This window comes from Canis lupus, chromosome 21, assembly GCF_003254725.2.
Source record: "Canis lupus dingo isolate Sandy chromosome 21, ASM325472v2, whole genome shotgun sequence".
In the NCBI taxonomy this organism is placed as follows: Eukaryota; Metazoa; Chordata; class Mammalia; order Carnivora; family Canidae; genus Canis; species Canis lupus.
This window is the reverse complement of record NC_064263.1, coordinates 31860234-31876506: the sequence shown is the minus strand read 5'-3', so window position 1 is coordinate 31876506 and position 16273 is coordinate 31860234. Positions and strand designations below refer to the sequence as shown.

General features: G+C 38.1%; 2 protein-coding genes across 2 annotated transcripts; both read right to left on the bottom strand.

Annotated features, from left to right (window-relative positions):
• Positions 1–6068: 6068 nt before the first annotated feature.
• LOC112667953 (olfactory receptor 481) lies at positions 6069–7013 on the bottom strand. Its single transcript, XM_025460012.1, has one exon. It carries the CDS (start codon positions 7005–7007, stop codon positions 6069–6071), a length of 939 nt encoding a protein of 312 aa, XP_025315797.1. The 5' UTR covers positions 7008–7013.
• Positions 7014–14965: 7952 nt separating this feature from the next.
• On the bottom strand, positions 14966–15904 carry LOC112667952 (olfactory receptor 481-like). Its single transcript, XM_025460011.2, has one exon. The coding sequence runs from the start codon at positions 15902–15904 to the stop codon at positions 14966–14968; it is 939 nt and encodes a 312-aa protein (XP_025315796.2).
• Positions 15905–16273: the final 369 nt, after the last annotated feature.

Genomic DNA, 16273 nt, shown 5'->3' with positions numbered 1-16273 from the left:
TATTCAACTTTGTTTCCTCAGTTCCTAATCTAGTGCTAGGAATAGAGACCAAATAAATATTCATTGAACTGGAATTAATGTTTAACCAACAGATACTTGTGGAATGCTTGCTGTGTACCAGACACCGTACTTTGAGCTAAGGATAATTAGTTCAGCCTCCCACATCACTACTTTGACCCACCTGTTTCTGCATTTCCAGCTAGCAATGATCACCTTATTCCTATGTTCCTTTATGCCTCCGTTTAATGTCATTTCCTCAGTAAATCCTTCCTTGAGCCTCACAAATAAATGGATTTGCCAAATAATGTCAAGAGGAACAGGGACTGAGCAAAAAGCTACAGCCTGGGGGTTTTGGCAATGTGGCAGGGTGAGAACATAGAAATCTGAGGTCAGAGATGCCAAGGACAGCTAAGATTTGTGAATCAGGATCCCGGAGATGAAAAACTATAGAGACATGAGCTTGAAGTCCTATGTGTAATTTCTCTTTAAGGGATTTGACTACTTCCAAGTTACATATGGGCTGGCAAGTTATCAAAATACCAGCTGGAAATCTGCCTGGGGGAGGCTGAAGATCTCAGCAGATTCAAGCATTTTGTAGTGCTGGTTTGATAGGCTGTTTAAGGTAGAGGGGACCTGTAACACCTTATGCTTCTACTTGGAAATCCTGAAGGACTGTATCTTGGAGGCAATTGCAACATCCAAGAAATAAGGCCAAACCAGGAACAGATCATCCCCAACAAAACATGGCACCTAACCTATACTGGAAATATCACCACCATTTTACCAGGATGCAAGTTTAGGAGTTATGCTGTACAAAAAGACAGGAGTTGTTTTGTTATACGAATTACCCCTCTGGGGGCTAGAACTCCATTTCTTCAAAGGGATTAATCCGGTGCTCTATCTGCCTACTAGAAGAAGACTGAATACATTTTGGAGGAAGATAATCTCATCTAGAGCCTCTACAACTTTTTATCTATATTGCCCATCATTCAAAAAACAAAACGACAAGATATACCAATAACTTGCTAGGACCAAATGCATAAAAATTAGATCTTCAAAATAAACAGTAAACGTATATTTAAGAGAAACAGAGGAATAAAATAAAGAATTACACTAGAGAACTGAATACAAAGCATTTTTTTAAAAACAAAAAGAATCAAGTTTAAATCTTAGAAATGGAAAGTAAATTAGGAATTCAGCAGATGAATTCTTAGTAGATTGGACACAGCAGAAAAGAGGATTAGTAAACAGAAAGGTCGGTAGAGAACATACATGTTACTGGATGGAGAAAAACATTTAAAAAATACAAAAAAAAGTGTGAGAGCTATATAGGAAATTGTAAAAAGATATAACACATGTGCAATTGAAGTCTAAGCAAAACGGAGAAGTACTTCCAAACACAGTAAGTAGAACAACCACACTTCTGGAAATCATCACAGGGACTACAGGGAGCCAAAGCAAATGTGAAAAGCTTCTAGGGTATTTGTTGGAAACCTTCTCCTGGAAGCTTCCCAGGTATGATTTGAAACCAGCTCCCTTGCACACAGGGTGGGGAGAAACCAAAAAATGAGGTGGCTACTCCCAGTTGGAAGGTGGCAGTTTTAATAAGTAGAGGGAATTTACATTCATGGCTTGTCTTGGGCAGCAGCAAGATGGCAAATGGATCCCCACACCTGCCAGCCAAATTTTAAAAGCTTGTAAGGAGGCTTTAATTGGGTATAGCCATGCAGACCATGTAGGTGTTTTCAATACCATGTTACTGTCTCAAGGCTGTGTCCTTGGAGTAGCCTCTGGGAGCCAGAAAGGCAAGTGGAATCCACATTCCAAGGACAGGGGAAGTGGCCAGCAGCCTCTGAATGCCTGGGTCCAGCTATTGGGTCAATGGCTGGTCACATCTCTTTGATGATGTTCCCCAACATCATCAGGGGAAATAAAAGACATATTCCTTTTGAAAAGGAGGAGGGAAGAGGGAAGAAGGCTGATAGCTGAATTTCTGAGAGAAATGATAGAAACAAGTAAACAATTGCATCTTAAAAGTGATCCAAGATTTTTAACTGGTAACCTAGAAATTTACCCAAAATGGTTATCTCAGTAATGAAGGTGCACAGAACTATACTAATACATTGTCTCAGTGTCTATTTCTTGGTTTTGATATGGTACTTCAGCAACCCCTGGGTAAAACACAGCCTCTTTGTACTATCTTTGCAGCTCCTTGAATCTATAATTATTTCAAAATAAAAACATTTAAAAATGAAAAAAAAAGAATAAAGGTGCTATAAAGACTTTTACGACCAAAAACAAACAAACCCACCCCAAACTTAAAATTCATCACCAGAAAACCTGTAATAAAAGAATAAATAATAGAATTTTAAAAAGATTTCTTTTTTGTCAATTTATTTGAGATAGAGAGAAGGAGAGAGCACAATCTGGGGGAGGGGCAGAGGGAGAGGGAGAAGCAGACTCCCCACTGAGCAGGGAGCCTGAAGCCGGACTTGATCCCAGCACCCAGAGATCATGACCTGAGCTGAGGGCAGATGCTCAACTGACTGAGTCACCCAGGTGCACCAAAATAATAGAATTTTTTTAAGCAGAAAGAAAGTCAATGTTGGTATGGGCATAGTGCTGAAGAAAGGAAGGAAGGACATCAAAAAGAATAAATGTCTGGGAAACTAGAGGAGGTGCAATAGGTGGAGGAACAATTTTGAGAAATAATTAAGAAATAGAATTGGCCTACATTGGTAAGTAGATGGTAATCCTGTCTCCACTGCGTATAGCCTCAGATTAAAATGAGAAAGAAAGGAGACTGTCTTGTAAAATCTTTTAAAATAGCAACTTTATTGAAGTATAATATACACATACACAATTTAAATATAGAGGTTGATGACTTTTGACAAATGTAAACACTTGTATAACCACCATCCCAGTTTCAGTATTCAATGAGTTCCTCACCCCCACCCCAGAAATTACCTCTTGCCCCTTTGCCTTCATTCTTCTCCAATACTTTGCTACAGGTAAGGTTCATAGAATATGAGGAATGTCAATGACTTACTAAGACCCAATCTGTTCCAGAAAAAGAAAGTTTTCCTGAAATTTACATAGACAAAAATCTTTTAACAGCACAACAGTTCAGGACCCTCAAAATGTTCTCTCACTTCATAATCTGCCCTCTAAGAGCAATCTACAATCCATAGTAATCAGGAAACTTCTGAAAAAAAAAAAAAGTCTTACAAAAGAAGTTTTTGATTGTTCCCACAGGGATATCCTTGATCCTTATTTATTGATGCACTTTTTTATGGAAAATACTTTTTACCATTCCTAATATTCTCTATCCCCCTTTTGAAGAGATATCCTCTAGCATAACACACACCTTTCTTAGCCTTCACTCATTCCTTTCCTAGAATTAGAAAATTAGCTGATGCTAAGTTTGGAGGGGAAAACTAGATTTGTAGTAGTATTAGCTTTTGAGGGCAGCCGTAACAAAGTACCATACACTGAGTGGATTCAACAACAAAAATGGATTGTCTCACAGTTCTGGAGGCTAGGAGTCCAAGATCAAGGTGTCAGCAGGGTTGGTTCCTTCCAAGGGCTGTGGGATCCGTTCTAGCTCTCTCACTTAGCTTCTGATGGTTTGTGGGCAATCTTTGGAGTTCCTTGGCTTATAGAAGCATAATCCACTTCTCTGTCTTTATTTTCACATGAGGTTCTCCCTCTGTGTTGTCTGTTCAAATTCCCCCTTTTTTGTGTTTTAAATAAGAACACCAGCCATATTGAATTAAAAGCCCACCTAACTGCAATATGACTTCATCTAAACTAATTACATCTGTAACATTTGTATCTATTTCCAAACAAGCTCACTTTCTGAGATACTGGTGGTTAGGATTACAACATATGAATTTTTGAGGAACACAATTCAACCCATAAGAGCAATCCCAGCCTTTCCCTTTCCCCCTTTCTCTTGGGAGTGTGTCTGCCCTCAGTGCTACTCTGCACTATAAATAGATGGGGTAAGGCCTAGTCTCTCTGGGGAGACCTGAGTGTTTCTAGTACTGCCGGGAACAGAGAAGAATGTCAAGTTCTGGGATTCAAAGCACAAAAACACCTGTGTCCACAAATATGTGTTAGATAATCTAATATCAGCTTCTTCATTTATACAGGTTAATATTTTGCTCTCCCATATGCCTTCTCTTTTTGTCATTTCCTCAATTGATTTAGAATTTTGGAGGGAAAGAATAGGTGCCAATGTGTATCCTCTCCAACAAAAGATGTTAATAGTTCCACACCATACCACCTACATCTGGGTGATTGGATTATTGAATCCCTTAGAGTAGAAATACAAAGGAAAAACCTCTGCATGGACTTACCATATTCAACTGGAGTCTGTAAGCACCTAGACAGGAGAGACTTAGGTAAAGAAACAGTCAGTATGCATGTGTCTTCCATCTGGAAGGAGGCAGACTGTTTTGGTGGGTGTGCAGTGATGGTCACCTCAAATCTCTTGCATAGTAAGCCTTATAAAAAGATGCCACTTATTAAGAAAGGACCAGAGGAGAAGGAATAGTTCTGTGAGAAGTATGATTAATTCAAGTCAGGGTGCACTGAGTTTGAGAGTCTTGGGGGAAGGCCAGTGAGGAAGTTTGTCTGTCTTCCAAGGAAGGGTGTATATGGATTCTGTTACCACACAGGTGGCAGCTGAGCTCATGGGAGAAGATAAGATGACCCATGGGGGAAGGGCAGCAGGGCAGAAGGTCGAGCATGTACCCTGGTGAAAAGCCAAGTGTAAGAGGAAAGAGGAAGACAAAGATTTCCAGAAACTCTGAAAAACTTCAACCACCAGGGTGCAGAGTTCCCATCATGACTCCCAAAATGCCCTTCCAAGACAAGTTTGGGGGCCTTCTCTTTGTAAAGGCCTGTATCTATACTGACTTCAACCTCAGAATTACTGCACTGGTGGGATTACAGGCCTATAATTTATGCAAGTAAAGAGGAACAAATGGGGAAATAGGACCAGAGAAATTCCACAGAGTAGCTTCCAGGCAGAAAAGGAGGAGGTTTCCTTGATTTGCCAGGAAAGAACCCAGGTCAGCTTGTAAAGTGGTCCCTCCAAACGGTCTCAGAATTTGTCTGACATTATTCATATGCTGATAATAAAATATATGAGCTAAAATATTAATCATAAATCATTGTGAAAGGAGTACAGGAGGCAGGGACTCAATATGGAGATAATAGACATAATCAGACTAGATCATAAGTGCCTTCAGAAAGATCAAGTGGAAGAAGCAGTGATAGTAGAACCTCCCTGAGAGACATTACAAAGTGTGCAGCCAATGTATTATTTGCCTGAACCATAATCTCATGTCTCCTATCAATTATTGTTGAAAGAAAGTCCTGATATCCCAGTCTCCCCCTCCAAAGAAACTTCAGCTTTTGAAATCTTACTGTAGACTCACCTGGTAAGACCCAAGTTGCAAAAAGAGTCCACAGAGATGTGTACAAAGTTCCTTCTGTGTTATCTGGAATAGATTTCGGAATGGCCAAAAGAGGAATAATCTTTTGCTCTGGATTAAACAAAGTGAAAATAGAAGCTTTTTTGGAGACCCTAACAGCAATGTTTCCAAAAGTTTACATATCCATTGACAAAGGCAGGACAGTACCATTAAGTACCTTTAAAGGAAGTGACATGAAGTGCTTGACTTGTTAACATTATGATTTATTACACACCTGCTGGGAACAAATTGTTTTCCCAAATGTTTAACAAGATGAATCCAATTAAATTTGATCTTTGGTGGGAATAGTTGTCTATATTTAAATAAGACTCACAATTGATAAATGGAACAATTTTGCAAAGGTATTTTTACCTTGAAAATTTCATATTGAATTTGAATGAAGAAAATTTCCATGTTAATGATACATTTAACTCTCTATATGGAAGTGAACACTGGCTTTTTGTATTTGTAGGAGATCTTCACTATCAAAGTGATAAAGTTAGTGATAAATATCATTAAAGTATCCAGCACAAATGTTTCCTCAAATCATTGGTTCGTTATTTATGGATTTATATCTGATGTAATTCAGGAGAACCAATGCATTTTAGCCATTAGTTTTCGCATGGCTCCTTTTACCTCCTTGTTTCTCAGGCTATAGATGAGGGGGTTCAACATGGGGACTACCACTGTATAGATCACAGATGCCACTTTGACCTGATCAGCTGAATAAGTTGACTTGGGCATCACATAAACGAACAAAACTGTCCCATAAAACAAAGTGACTGCGGTGAGGTGGGAGGTGCAGGTTGAGAAGGCCTTCTTTCTCCCCTCAGTAGAGCGCATATTCAGGATTGAGTGGAGAATGTAGGTATAGGACACAATTATGGTAAACAGTGTGCTTATGAGGACGGATGCGGAAGAGATGGCGGGCGATATTTCGGCAATATAAACATGGCCACAAGAAAGCTTCAAGAGTGGAAAGAGGTCACAGAAGAAATGGTTGATTTTGTTTGGTCCACAGAAGGTTAGATTCATCAAACAGCCAGTAAATGATGAAGCGTTCATGCATCCACCCAGGTAGGAAGCCCCCAATAGGAGGAAGCAGACCACTGGGGACATCTGGGTGGAGTAGAGCAAGGGAGAGCAGATGGCCACATAGCGATCATAGGCCATGGTGGCCAGCAGGAAGCACTCTGTAGTCCCAAAAGTGACATCAGAGCCAAGCTGGGCTATACAGCCAGTGACAGGGATAGTCGTTTTCTCTCTTAAGAAACTCATTAGCATGATCGGAGTCACTGAGGTGGAATACCCAATGTCTACAAAGGCCAAATGGCTGAGAAAAAGGTACATCGGGGTGTGAAGCTGTGGGCTGCTTCGGATTAGGATGATTATACTGATATTTCCCACTATGGTAATTATATAAACTCCCAGGAAAATCACAAAGAAGATGGCACATAGTGTGGGATTATCTGTTAATCCCAGAATAATGAACTCTGTCACTGTTGTATGATTTTCATTCTCCATCTATCCATTTAATGGTGCCTATTGAAATCAGAACCAGAGGAAGTTAAACGGGTTGAAATTATTTCACATTTAATGTAGATATCTAAATAGAACCCTACAATTACAGTCTTTAAGTGGTAACTCTACCTCACACAGAGGACTTTGTGCACACAAATTTTCTTTCCCAATTTCATGAAAATGTTAAAATTGAAGACTCGATGACCTTAGATTTCAGCTATTTTACTTCTGTTTGTATGCCATGGAGTAAGTCTTTCCCATGTGTAAGAAGAAGTATGTGAGTGATTGTTACAGCAATACTGAATGTAGTAACGTAAAATGTAAATCACCGAAATGATCATGGAGAGGCCAGCTCTTGATTTTCCACTCCCACCCTAAATGTGCCTCTGCCCAGTATTTTCTTTTTTAGTCAATACTATCACAATACATTTATCCAATTATTGGGCCAAAAATTATGGAGTTGACTTTGACATCTCTTTCTTACTTGATCCTTTCCCTGAAATGAAAAAAATTACATCCTTAGTTATGATTGATACCAAGGGCTGGAAAGTGTCTATGTCCAAGATGAAAGGGCCAAATAGAATTTTTATTATTCTTATGAGCTAACTCATGGATATTTGGCAAAATCTTTTAGGAGTAAGAGTACATCATACTTTTTCATGCTTCTAAGATTGCATGAAGCAACAAGAAGAGTCCAGGTATTTTTATGGGCTGGGGTTAATTGGAAAGTGAAGCATTTGGGGACCTGTATTAGTAAGTTTTGGTTTCATCAGTTCTATTAAGCAACTATAGGGAAATAGGAAGTAGGAGTATATGATGTGGGGGGAGAGGTAGTTAGAGAGGTATGAATGCAAGTAGCCAGCTAGTAAGGCTAGGAAATTGGGTTGAAAGAAAGATTAGCATTTCAGAAAAATATTCCCTTCATTCAAATTAGAGCACATGAATAAGGAGAGGGGAATATATTAATTACATTCAATCATTTCCATGGCTCTTCTAGTTTAAAGACCAACATATTCTGGATAATTCGTTTTTTTCCTGAAGAACTTTTATCTGAAGAAAAATTAAGAAAACATACACATATAACTGTCAGCAGCCATGCACATTTTACTCAATGTTATATGTGAGTCATGACAATGACATCCTACAGTATGAACAGTACTAGGGTTACATGTCTGAATTCTCACATTCTAGCTTTCTTAATAAGACAAAGCCTCAACCTGAAATAGATTTTTTGAAAAAAAAATGTATGGAAGATACAAATCCTTTCAAAGTTTTATATGAGTGCCAGCAGGGAAGGCAAATGATGAGCAGAAATACCTTGGACTTTGGTAGCCACACAACCTTGGCATCGGTTTCTAGCTCTGCCTCCCACTATCTATGGAATCATTGGCACATTAAAGAAATTGCTTATCATCTGTTTCCTTACCTGTAAAAAGGAAATAATGATACATACCTCATGTGATTCTTGTGTTAAAAATGATGTGATGTGGATAAAAAAGACCAAGTACTATGTATGCAACAAATAAATGCCCAATTTCTAATAATTTTCTTGAAGTAATCGACTTGTAATTTCTTGTACGTATAAGAGAATCAAATATTTCTGTGTCCTTAAAAAGAACAAGTACAAATTTGTAACACATCCACTGCAATACTAGGGATAGGCTCCAAGGAATTGTCACCGTATGGCAGAGCCATATTTAAGTGAGGTTTGTGTCATTTGAGATAAGGCCCAAATCACTTACTTCACTTGTAATTATAAATTAGTTTGTTTTGGAAAACTACATTGAGAATCCATTGGGATAGAGAAATTACATGTGCAAATCTATTGGGACAGAGATATATCATGTAAACATGATTATATAAAAGTATATAATTGAAATACTTTCTACATACTCTGAGGCTCCATTTATTTTTTAATTAAATAAAGAAATTAAACATTTTAATTTAATTACATTGAAAATAATTATAACATTTTAGTACCATTGAAGTTGATTATTAGATCAACAAGAATAATATGGGCTGTGACATTTTGTGGCATTTCTGAAATGTGGCTATATTCAATGGTCCAGGTTTTCATGTCATCTATGTTTAGAGATAATTTCTGTTTGCTAATACAGTTTAATTTACAAACATGAATCCACTGGAATTGCAATATTATTTTAACATAAGTGATGTACATTTAAAAAGTCCTATATATTTTTCACTTGGTATATGGATCTGTCCTAGGACCCTTGACATACATACCACACTGGTGGGTGGCAAACGTTTCTTAACCATGCCCTTCTCTCCCCTTTGCCAACTTTGATCCACCAACATGTAAGCTTTCTAATAAAACAACGAAGCTCACCCTAACATTTTTCTCAGGACCCTGCCATCCACAACTGCCACATAGACTGGCAGGTTGTCAAAGATACATGGCGACAGTTGACTCTGGCTGTATTCTTGAACCATGGCCACATAGCAGAACTTTCTTTAAGGTTGAAAGTCAGGTTCCTTTGATCCTAAGCTTGAAAGAGCTCATCAGTTAATAACCTTCAGAACAAAGCTAAACCTGATAATCAATGTTAGGAGGATCTAACAGCTCAAACACCTCAAACCCAGCAAATTAGGAAATGGACATGCTGAGACTCCCTCAGTCCTAGGAAGATACTATTCCTTTAGGTTTCAAGAAGCCAAATTGTGATGGAGGAATGGCACAAATAGGTATTTGTATTCCTCTTTAATGGCAGAGTGCTGGAAATCTAGAAAGCACTAAATAGATGTTTGTTGAATTAGTGTTAAACAATTTTTAGAAAATATGTCTATGTATCAGATACTATGCTATGACCTAAAGATAAATACACACTCCCACATCTCTATCTTTACCCAACTACAAACTATTTTATAATTGTATTCATCACTCCACCCCTTTCCAATGGAAAACTAATTCCTAGCGACCTTAGGTCTGAGGTTTAAATTATTTGACCATGGAAGCATCTAAGTCTTGTCTAAGACTAAGTCATAGTCTCAGCAAACAGTTTCAGAGAATTCTGAAACCCTGAAATATGTTTTGTACATAATACACCTTTGCTTATGTAGATACTAGTGTAAATAATTGCTGAATGATTTTTTTCCCCCTACCTTCCTACATTTCCATGAGGGAGGAATCATGTCTGCCTCATTCCTCACTTTATTCTGAGAACATTGCAGAGTGCCTGGTACATAGCAGTTTTAAACAAATGAATGAGTCAGTGAATAAATGAATAATCTACTTTTTAAGATTTTTATTTTACCGTGGCACACCTAAAATGAGATGTCCTCTTAATTGGCTCCTATGTGCACCCTATAGTATTGTTAACTATAGTACAATGTTCTATAGCAGATTTCTAGGACTTCTTCATCTTGCTTAACTACAACCTTAGGCCTGTTGACTAGCAGCTCCCCATTTCACTCCAACTCCAACCTCTGACAACCATCATTCCACTCTTGGGTCTATGAGTGACTATTTTAGGTACACTGTAAAATGGAATCATACAGACTTAGTCCTTCTGTGATGGGTTTATTTCACTTAGCATAACATCTTCCAGGTTCATCCATGTCATCACATATTGCAGAATTTCCTTTTATAAGACTTAATAACATTCCATTGTATGTATACATACCAAATTTTCTTTATCCATTTATCTGTCAGTGGACATTTAGGCTGCTTTCCTGTCTTGGCTATTTTTTTTATTATTATTATTTATTTATGATAGGCACACAGAGAGAGAGAGAGGCAGAGACACAGGCAGAGGGAGAAGCAGGCTCCATGCACCGGGAGCCCGACGTGGGATTCGATCCTGGGTCTCCAGGATCGCGCCCTGGGCCAAAGGCAGGCGCTAAACCGCTGCGCCACCCAGGGATCCCTGTCTTGGCTATTATAAACAGTGCTGGAGTGAACATGAGAGGGCTGGTATCTCTGAGATACTAATTTCAGCTCTTTTAGATCAATATCTAGAGGTGGGATTACTGGATGATATGGTAGTTCTATTAATGATTAACTTCCATACTGTTTTTCATAGCAACCACACCATTTTGCATTCCCAGGAACAATGTACCAAAGTTTGCTCTTTCTCTGCATCCTAATCTACACTTGTCTTTCTCTCTCTTTTTTAAATAATAGCCATCTTGACAGATGTGAAATGATTTCTCATTGTGGTCGTGATTTGCATCTACATGATGATTAGTGATGTTGAGCATCTTTCCTTGTACCTTTGGCCATTTTTGTGTCTTTTTTGAAGAAATGTCCATTTGACTTTTTAGGCTATTTTTCAATCAAATTATTAGTGTTTTTGGTACTGAGTTGTTTTTATTGAGTTTCTTATATATTTTTGAAACTAACCTCTCATCAGATATGTGGTTTGCAAATATTTTCTCTCGTTCTGTAGTTGCATTTTCACTTTGATGATTGTTTTCATTGCTGTGCAGATTATTAGTTTGTGGTGGTCCCACTTACCTGTTTCTGTTTTTGTTGCCTGTGATTTCGACGTCATACCAAAGAATTATTGCCAAGAATAATCATATGAAGCTCTCCCCCTGTTTTCTTCTGGGAGTTTTCTTCTTGCAGTTTAAATTCTTACATTTAAGTCTTGAATCTGTTTTGAGTTGATTCTTGGGTGTAATGTAAGAGTTCAATTTCATTCTTTTGCATGTGGATATCCAGTTTTCCCAATACCATTTATTGATGGGACTATCTATCCTTTCCTTACTGTGTATTCTTGGTGCCCTTGTCAAAAATTATTTGATTGTATATGCATATGTTTATTTTTAGCTCTCTATTGTATTCATTGCTTTGTATGTCTACTTTATGTCAGTACCATACAATTTTTTAAAGATTTTATTAATTTATTCATAGAGACACACACACACACACACAGAGGCAGAGACACAGGCAGAGGGAGAAGCAGGCTCCATGCATGAAGCCCAACATGGGACTTTGATCCCGGGTCCCCAGGATCACGCCCTGGGCCAAAGGCAGGTGCTAAACTGCTGAGCCACCTGGGCTGCCCAGGACCATACCATTTTTATTACTTTAGCTTTGCAATATTATTTGAATCAGGAAGTGTGATGCCTACAGCTTTGTTCTTCCCTCTTAAGATTATTTTGGTTGTTTGGGGGCCCTCTGAGACTCCATATGAATCTTAGAGTTGTTTTTTCTATTTCTATAACAAAATTCTATTGAGATTTTGATAGGGATGTACTGAATCTGCTTTGGGTAGTATGGATATTTTAACAATATTAAATCTTCCAACCCAAGAACACAGGATGTTTTTACATTTGCTTGTGTTTTATTTAATTTCTTAAATTACACAGGATGTTTTTACATTTGCTTGTGTTTTATTTAATTTCTTTCATCAATATTTTGTAGTTTTCAGTATACAAGTCTTTCACCTCCTTTGTTAAATTTATTCTTAGGTTATTTTATTCTTTTTTGTGTTATTTTAAATGGGATTATTTCCCTGTCTTTCCTTGTGATCAGAGAACTGTGGCAAATTGCATACCTGAGGGCAGGTACAGAGTCTGATCTGCATTATACTGAGAAACCTTGAAGGGATGAGAAAGAATTAGCCAATTCTTGGATGGCTGTGTGGACTGCCTGGACAAACAGAAATCTAGAAGAAATCCAAGTGCAAAAAGAAATCATTTCACTCCAAAATTCTCTTTCCTTATGCACCAAGGATTTTACTTAGAAAGCAGCCTTGGAGGAGGAACTGGTAATATAAGCAAAATCACATAGTCCCACATATTCTCACAGTAAGTAGATGTGTGGGCCTTGCCTTTTTGAATTCACAGGCAAAACAAAAATATTTAAAATTACAACTCAACACTGAATTTCAAAAGTATAAAGCCTCTAGGAAAATACATTAGAGAATATCTTTGTAACCTTGGATTGGACAAAGATTTCTTGAACTTGTCACGAAAGCACTAAACAATAAAGAAAATAGGGCAGCCCCAGTGGCTCAGCAGTTTAGCGCTGCCTGCAGCCCAGGGTGTGATCCTGGAGACCCGGGATCAAGTCCCATGTTGGGCTCCATGCATGGAGCCTGCTTCTCCCTCTGCCTGTGTCTCTGCTTCTCTCTCTCCTCTCTGTGTATTCTCATGAATAAATAAATAAAATCTTTAAAAAAAAACAATAAAGAAAATACTGTTAAATTAGACTTCATTAAAATTAAAAGCTTTTGTTCATCAAAAGATACAATTAAGAGAGTGACAAGGCAAACCAGAATGGGAATGTAACTTTAAAATGTACAAAGCTGGGATCCCTGGGTGGTGCAGCAGTTTGGCGCCTGCCTTTGGCCCAGGGCGTGATCCTGGAGACCTGGGATCGAGTCCCATGTCGGGCTCCCGGTGCATGGAGCCTGCTTCTCCCTCTGCCTGTGTCTCTGCCTCTCTCTCTCTCTCTCTGTGTGTGACTATCATAAGTAAATAAGAAATTAAAAAAAAAATTAAATAAAATGTACAAAGCTGACAAAGGATTTATAGGCAGATTATAGTAAAACCAAATCAATAAGAAAAGTACAATCTGAGAATAAAATTGGTAAAGGACCTGAAGAGACATTACACAAAAGAAGATATGCAAATAAATATTTAAATTTTTTTTTTTTTTTTAAATGTGGAACATAAGAGGTCCGGGAGATGCGAGGGAACACTGCCTGATGGCTTCATTGTAAAATCTAGTGACTAGCCTGGGATTCTCTGGTGTTATCTTTTTTGAAAACTATGGATAAATAACTTCATCCACAAGATGACTGAGTTACCAGGACTTCTTTAAGCCAGCTCTTTCTGTAGGCTGTCTTTATACCCTCGACTGTTTGCAAAGAGTTATACTTTCACTAATTTACATGCTGGGAACTTTGAATTGGGGAGAGTTGGAATCTACTCTTGCTCTAGGATTCTTATGACATACATCATTTTTGTAAAAATTGGAAAACCATATTTTACTCTTCAAACATGATTAATCAGAAGTCATGGGGAAAGTTCTAGAGGCAGGGAGGTAATTAAGGAGGCTAAAAACTATCCAGGCTCAATCATAAACATCTAAAATAAAGCCATGACAAAAGTGGAGGCAATGAACATCCTGGGAGATATTACAAAGAAGGATGGTAGGCATATTCCATGTGTGCAACAGCCTGGGTATCTAAATTCATAATTTTATACCCTGAAAATACCAACTGGCCTGTTTAAAAAAAGCTCCACTGTGCCATAGCCCCCTTCCTAGCACCACTCTGTGGTAGTTTTTCCTACTAATCAAAGGCTTGTCAGCAAAAGTCCAAAGACAAGTGTTTGCAGACAAACCTTTGAGAAATGTGAAAAACTACTGGGAATTCTCAAAGCTCTCAAAGTCTCAGTCTTCAGAATTCCCTTTGTGTCATGTGGATTGAGTCATCTTGGTGACAAAACTATGGAATGTATTCTTTTGGTCTTATTTTAGGTAGGAATAAGATCTTTCAAGACTCCAGCATAACTATTTCAAAAGATTATGACAACCCTGTATAAGACAGGCCAAGTCTTCCAGAGAAAGTTATCTGGACTGAAAACACTACATCAATTGCATTTCCACTGAGTACATGATACTTTCTAAGATGTTAATTTATAAGACAATATTTTAAAAATATATAACCTAACAGAAGAGAAAGAAAACACTCTCAAATCATGGACTGTAGACAATGAACAAAGGAGAGAAAAAGTGAAATTGTATTTTCCAAGTCTCCTAACCCCGAAACATACACATTTGATTTGGACCCAGCAGAATTTCATGAAATGATATATTTTGTGACTCTAGAAAATTATAAATTAAACTTGGCATTAATTAACATACTGCAGTTGTGTATTTAAGACTGCTCTTCACATAAAGTGATAAGGCTAATGGAAAACATAAACATCTATCACATATGTTCTGGAAGCTATCATTTTCGAGTTTCCAGAGTCACACTGTATTGCTTTCAAAATAACCAATGTCTTCTAGCCATCAATTTTCTCGTGGCCTCTTTAACCTCTTTGTTTCTCAGACTATAGATCAAGGGGTTCAACATGGGGATCACCACTGTGTAGAACACAGACACCACTTTAATATGATCAGACGAGTAATCTGACTTGGGTATGACATAAACAAATGTGACTGTCCCATAAAACAAAGTGACTGCACTGAGGTGAGGAGTACAAGTGGAGAAGGCCTTGTGTCTTCCTTCAGGGGAGCGCATATTTAGGACTGAATGCAGGATGTATAGATATGAAATAGCTATGATAAACAGTGTGATTACAATGATGGACCCGGCTAGGATAGCAGGTGATGTTTCAGCAACATAAATATGGGTACAAGAAAGCTTTACTAGTGGTGGGAAGTCACAAAAGAAATGATTGATTTTATTTGGTCCACAGAAAGTCAAGCTCAGTAGACAGCCAGTAAATGATGAAGCATTCACACATCCCCCCAGATAGGAAGCAGCCAAGAGGATGATGCAGACTCTGGAAGACATGTGTGTAGAGTAGAGAAGTGGAGAGCAGATGGCCACATAGCGATCATAGGCCATGGCGGCCAGCAGGAAGCACTCAGCTGTTCCAAAGATAACATCAGAGCCAAGCTGAGCTATGCAGCCAGCAACAGGGATAGTAGTTCTCTCTCTTAAGAAACCCACAATCATAATGGGTGTGACTGACGTGGAATACCCGATATCCACAAAGGCTAAATGGCTGAGGAAAAGATACATTGGGGTGTGAAGCTGAGGACTTCTGTGGATCAGCATGATTATGCTGACATTGCCCAGTAGGGTAGCGACATAGATTCCTAGAAAAACCACAAAGAAGATGGTACAAAGTGTAGGATCCTCTGTTAACCCCAAAATAATGAACTCTGTCACCATTGTATGGTTTTCAGTCTCCATCTTATTTGTAATAATGCCTATTGAAATAAATAACAAGTATATTCAATAAATTCAGTGATCTCATAGGTAACATATTTACTTTTCCATTCCCCCTATTAAAAAATCAAAATGGGGTGCCTGGCTGGCTCAGTTGGAAGAGCATGAGGCTCTTGATCTTGGGGCTGTGAGTTCAAGCCCCATGTTTGATGTAAAGATTACTTAAATAAACTTAAAAAAATCAAAACATAGATCCCTTTTGTCTAATGCTTACACTCTACAAAATGTTTCAAACATATTTACATTATGCATGATTTGAGATATTAATGTCCATTACTTTAAGGCCAAAGATACAAAGAGACCAATGACTCAGATCAGAGCACAGTTAACATT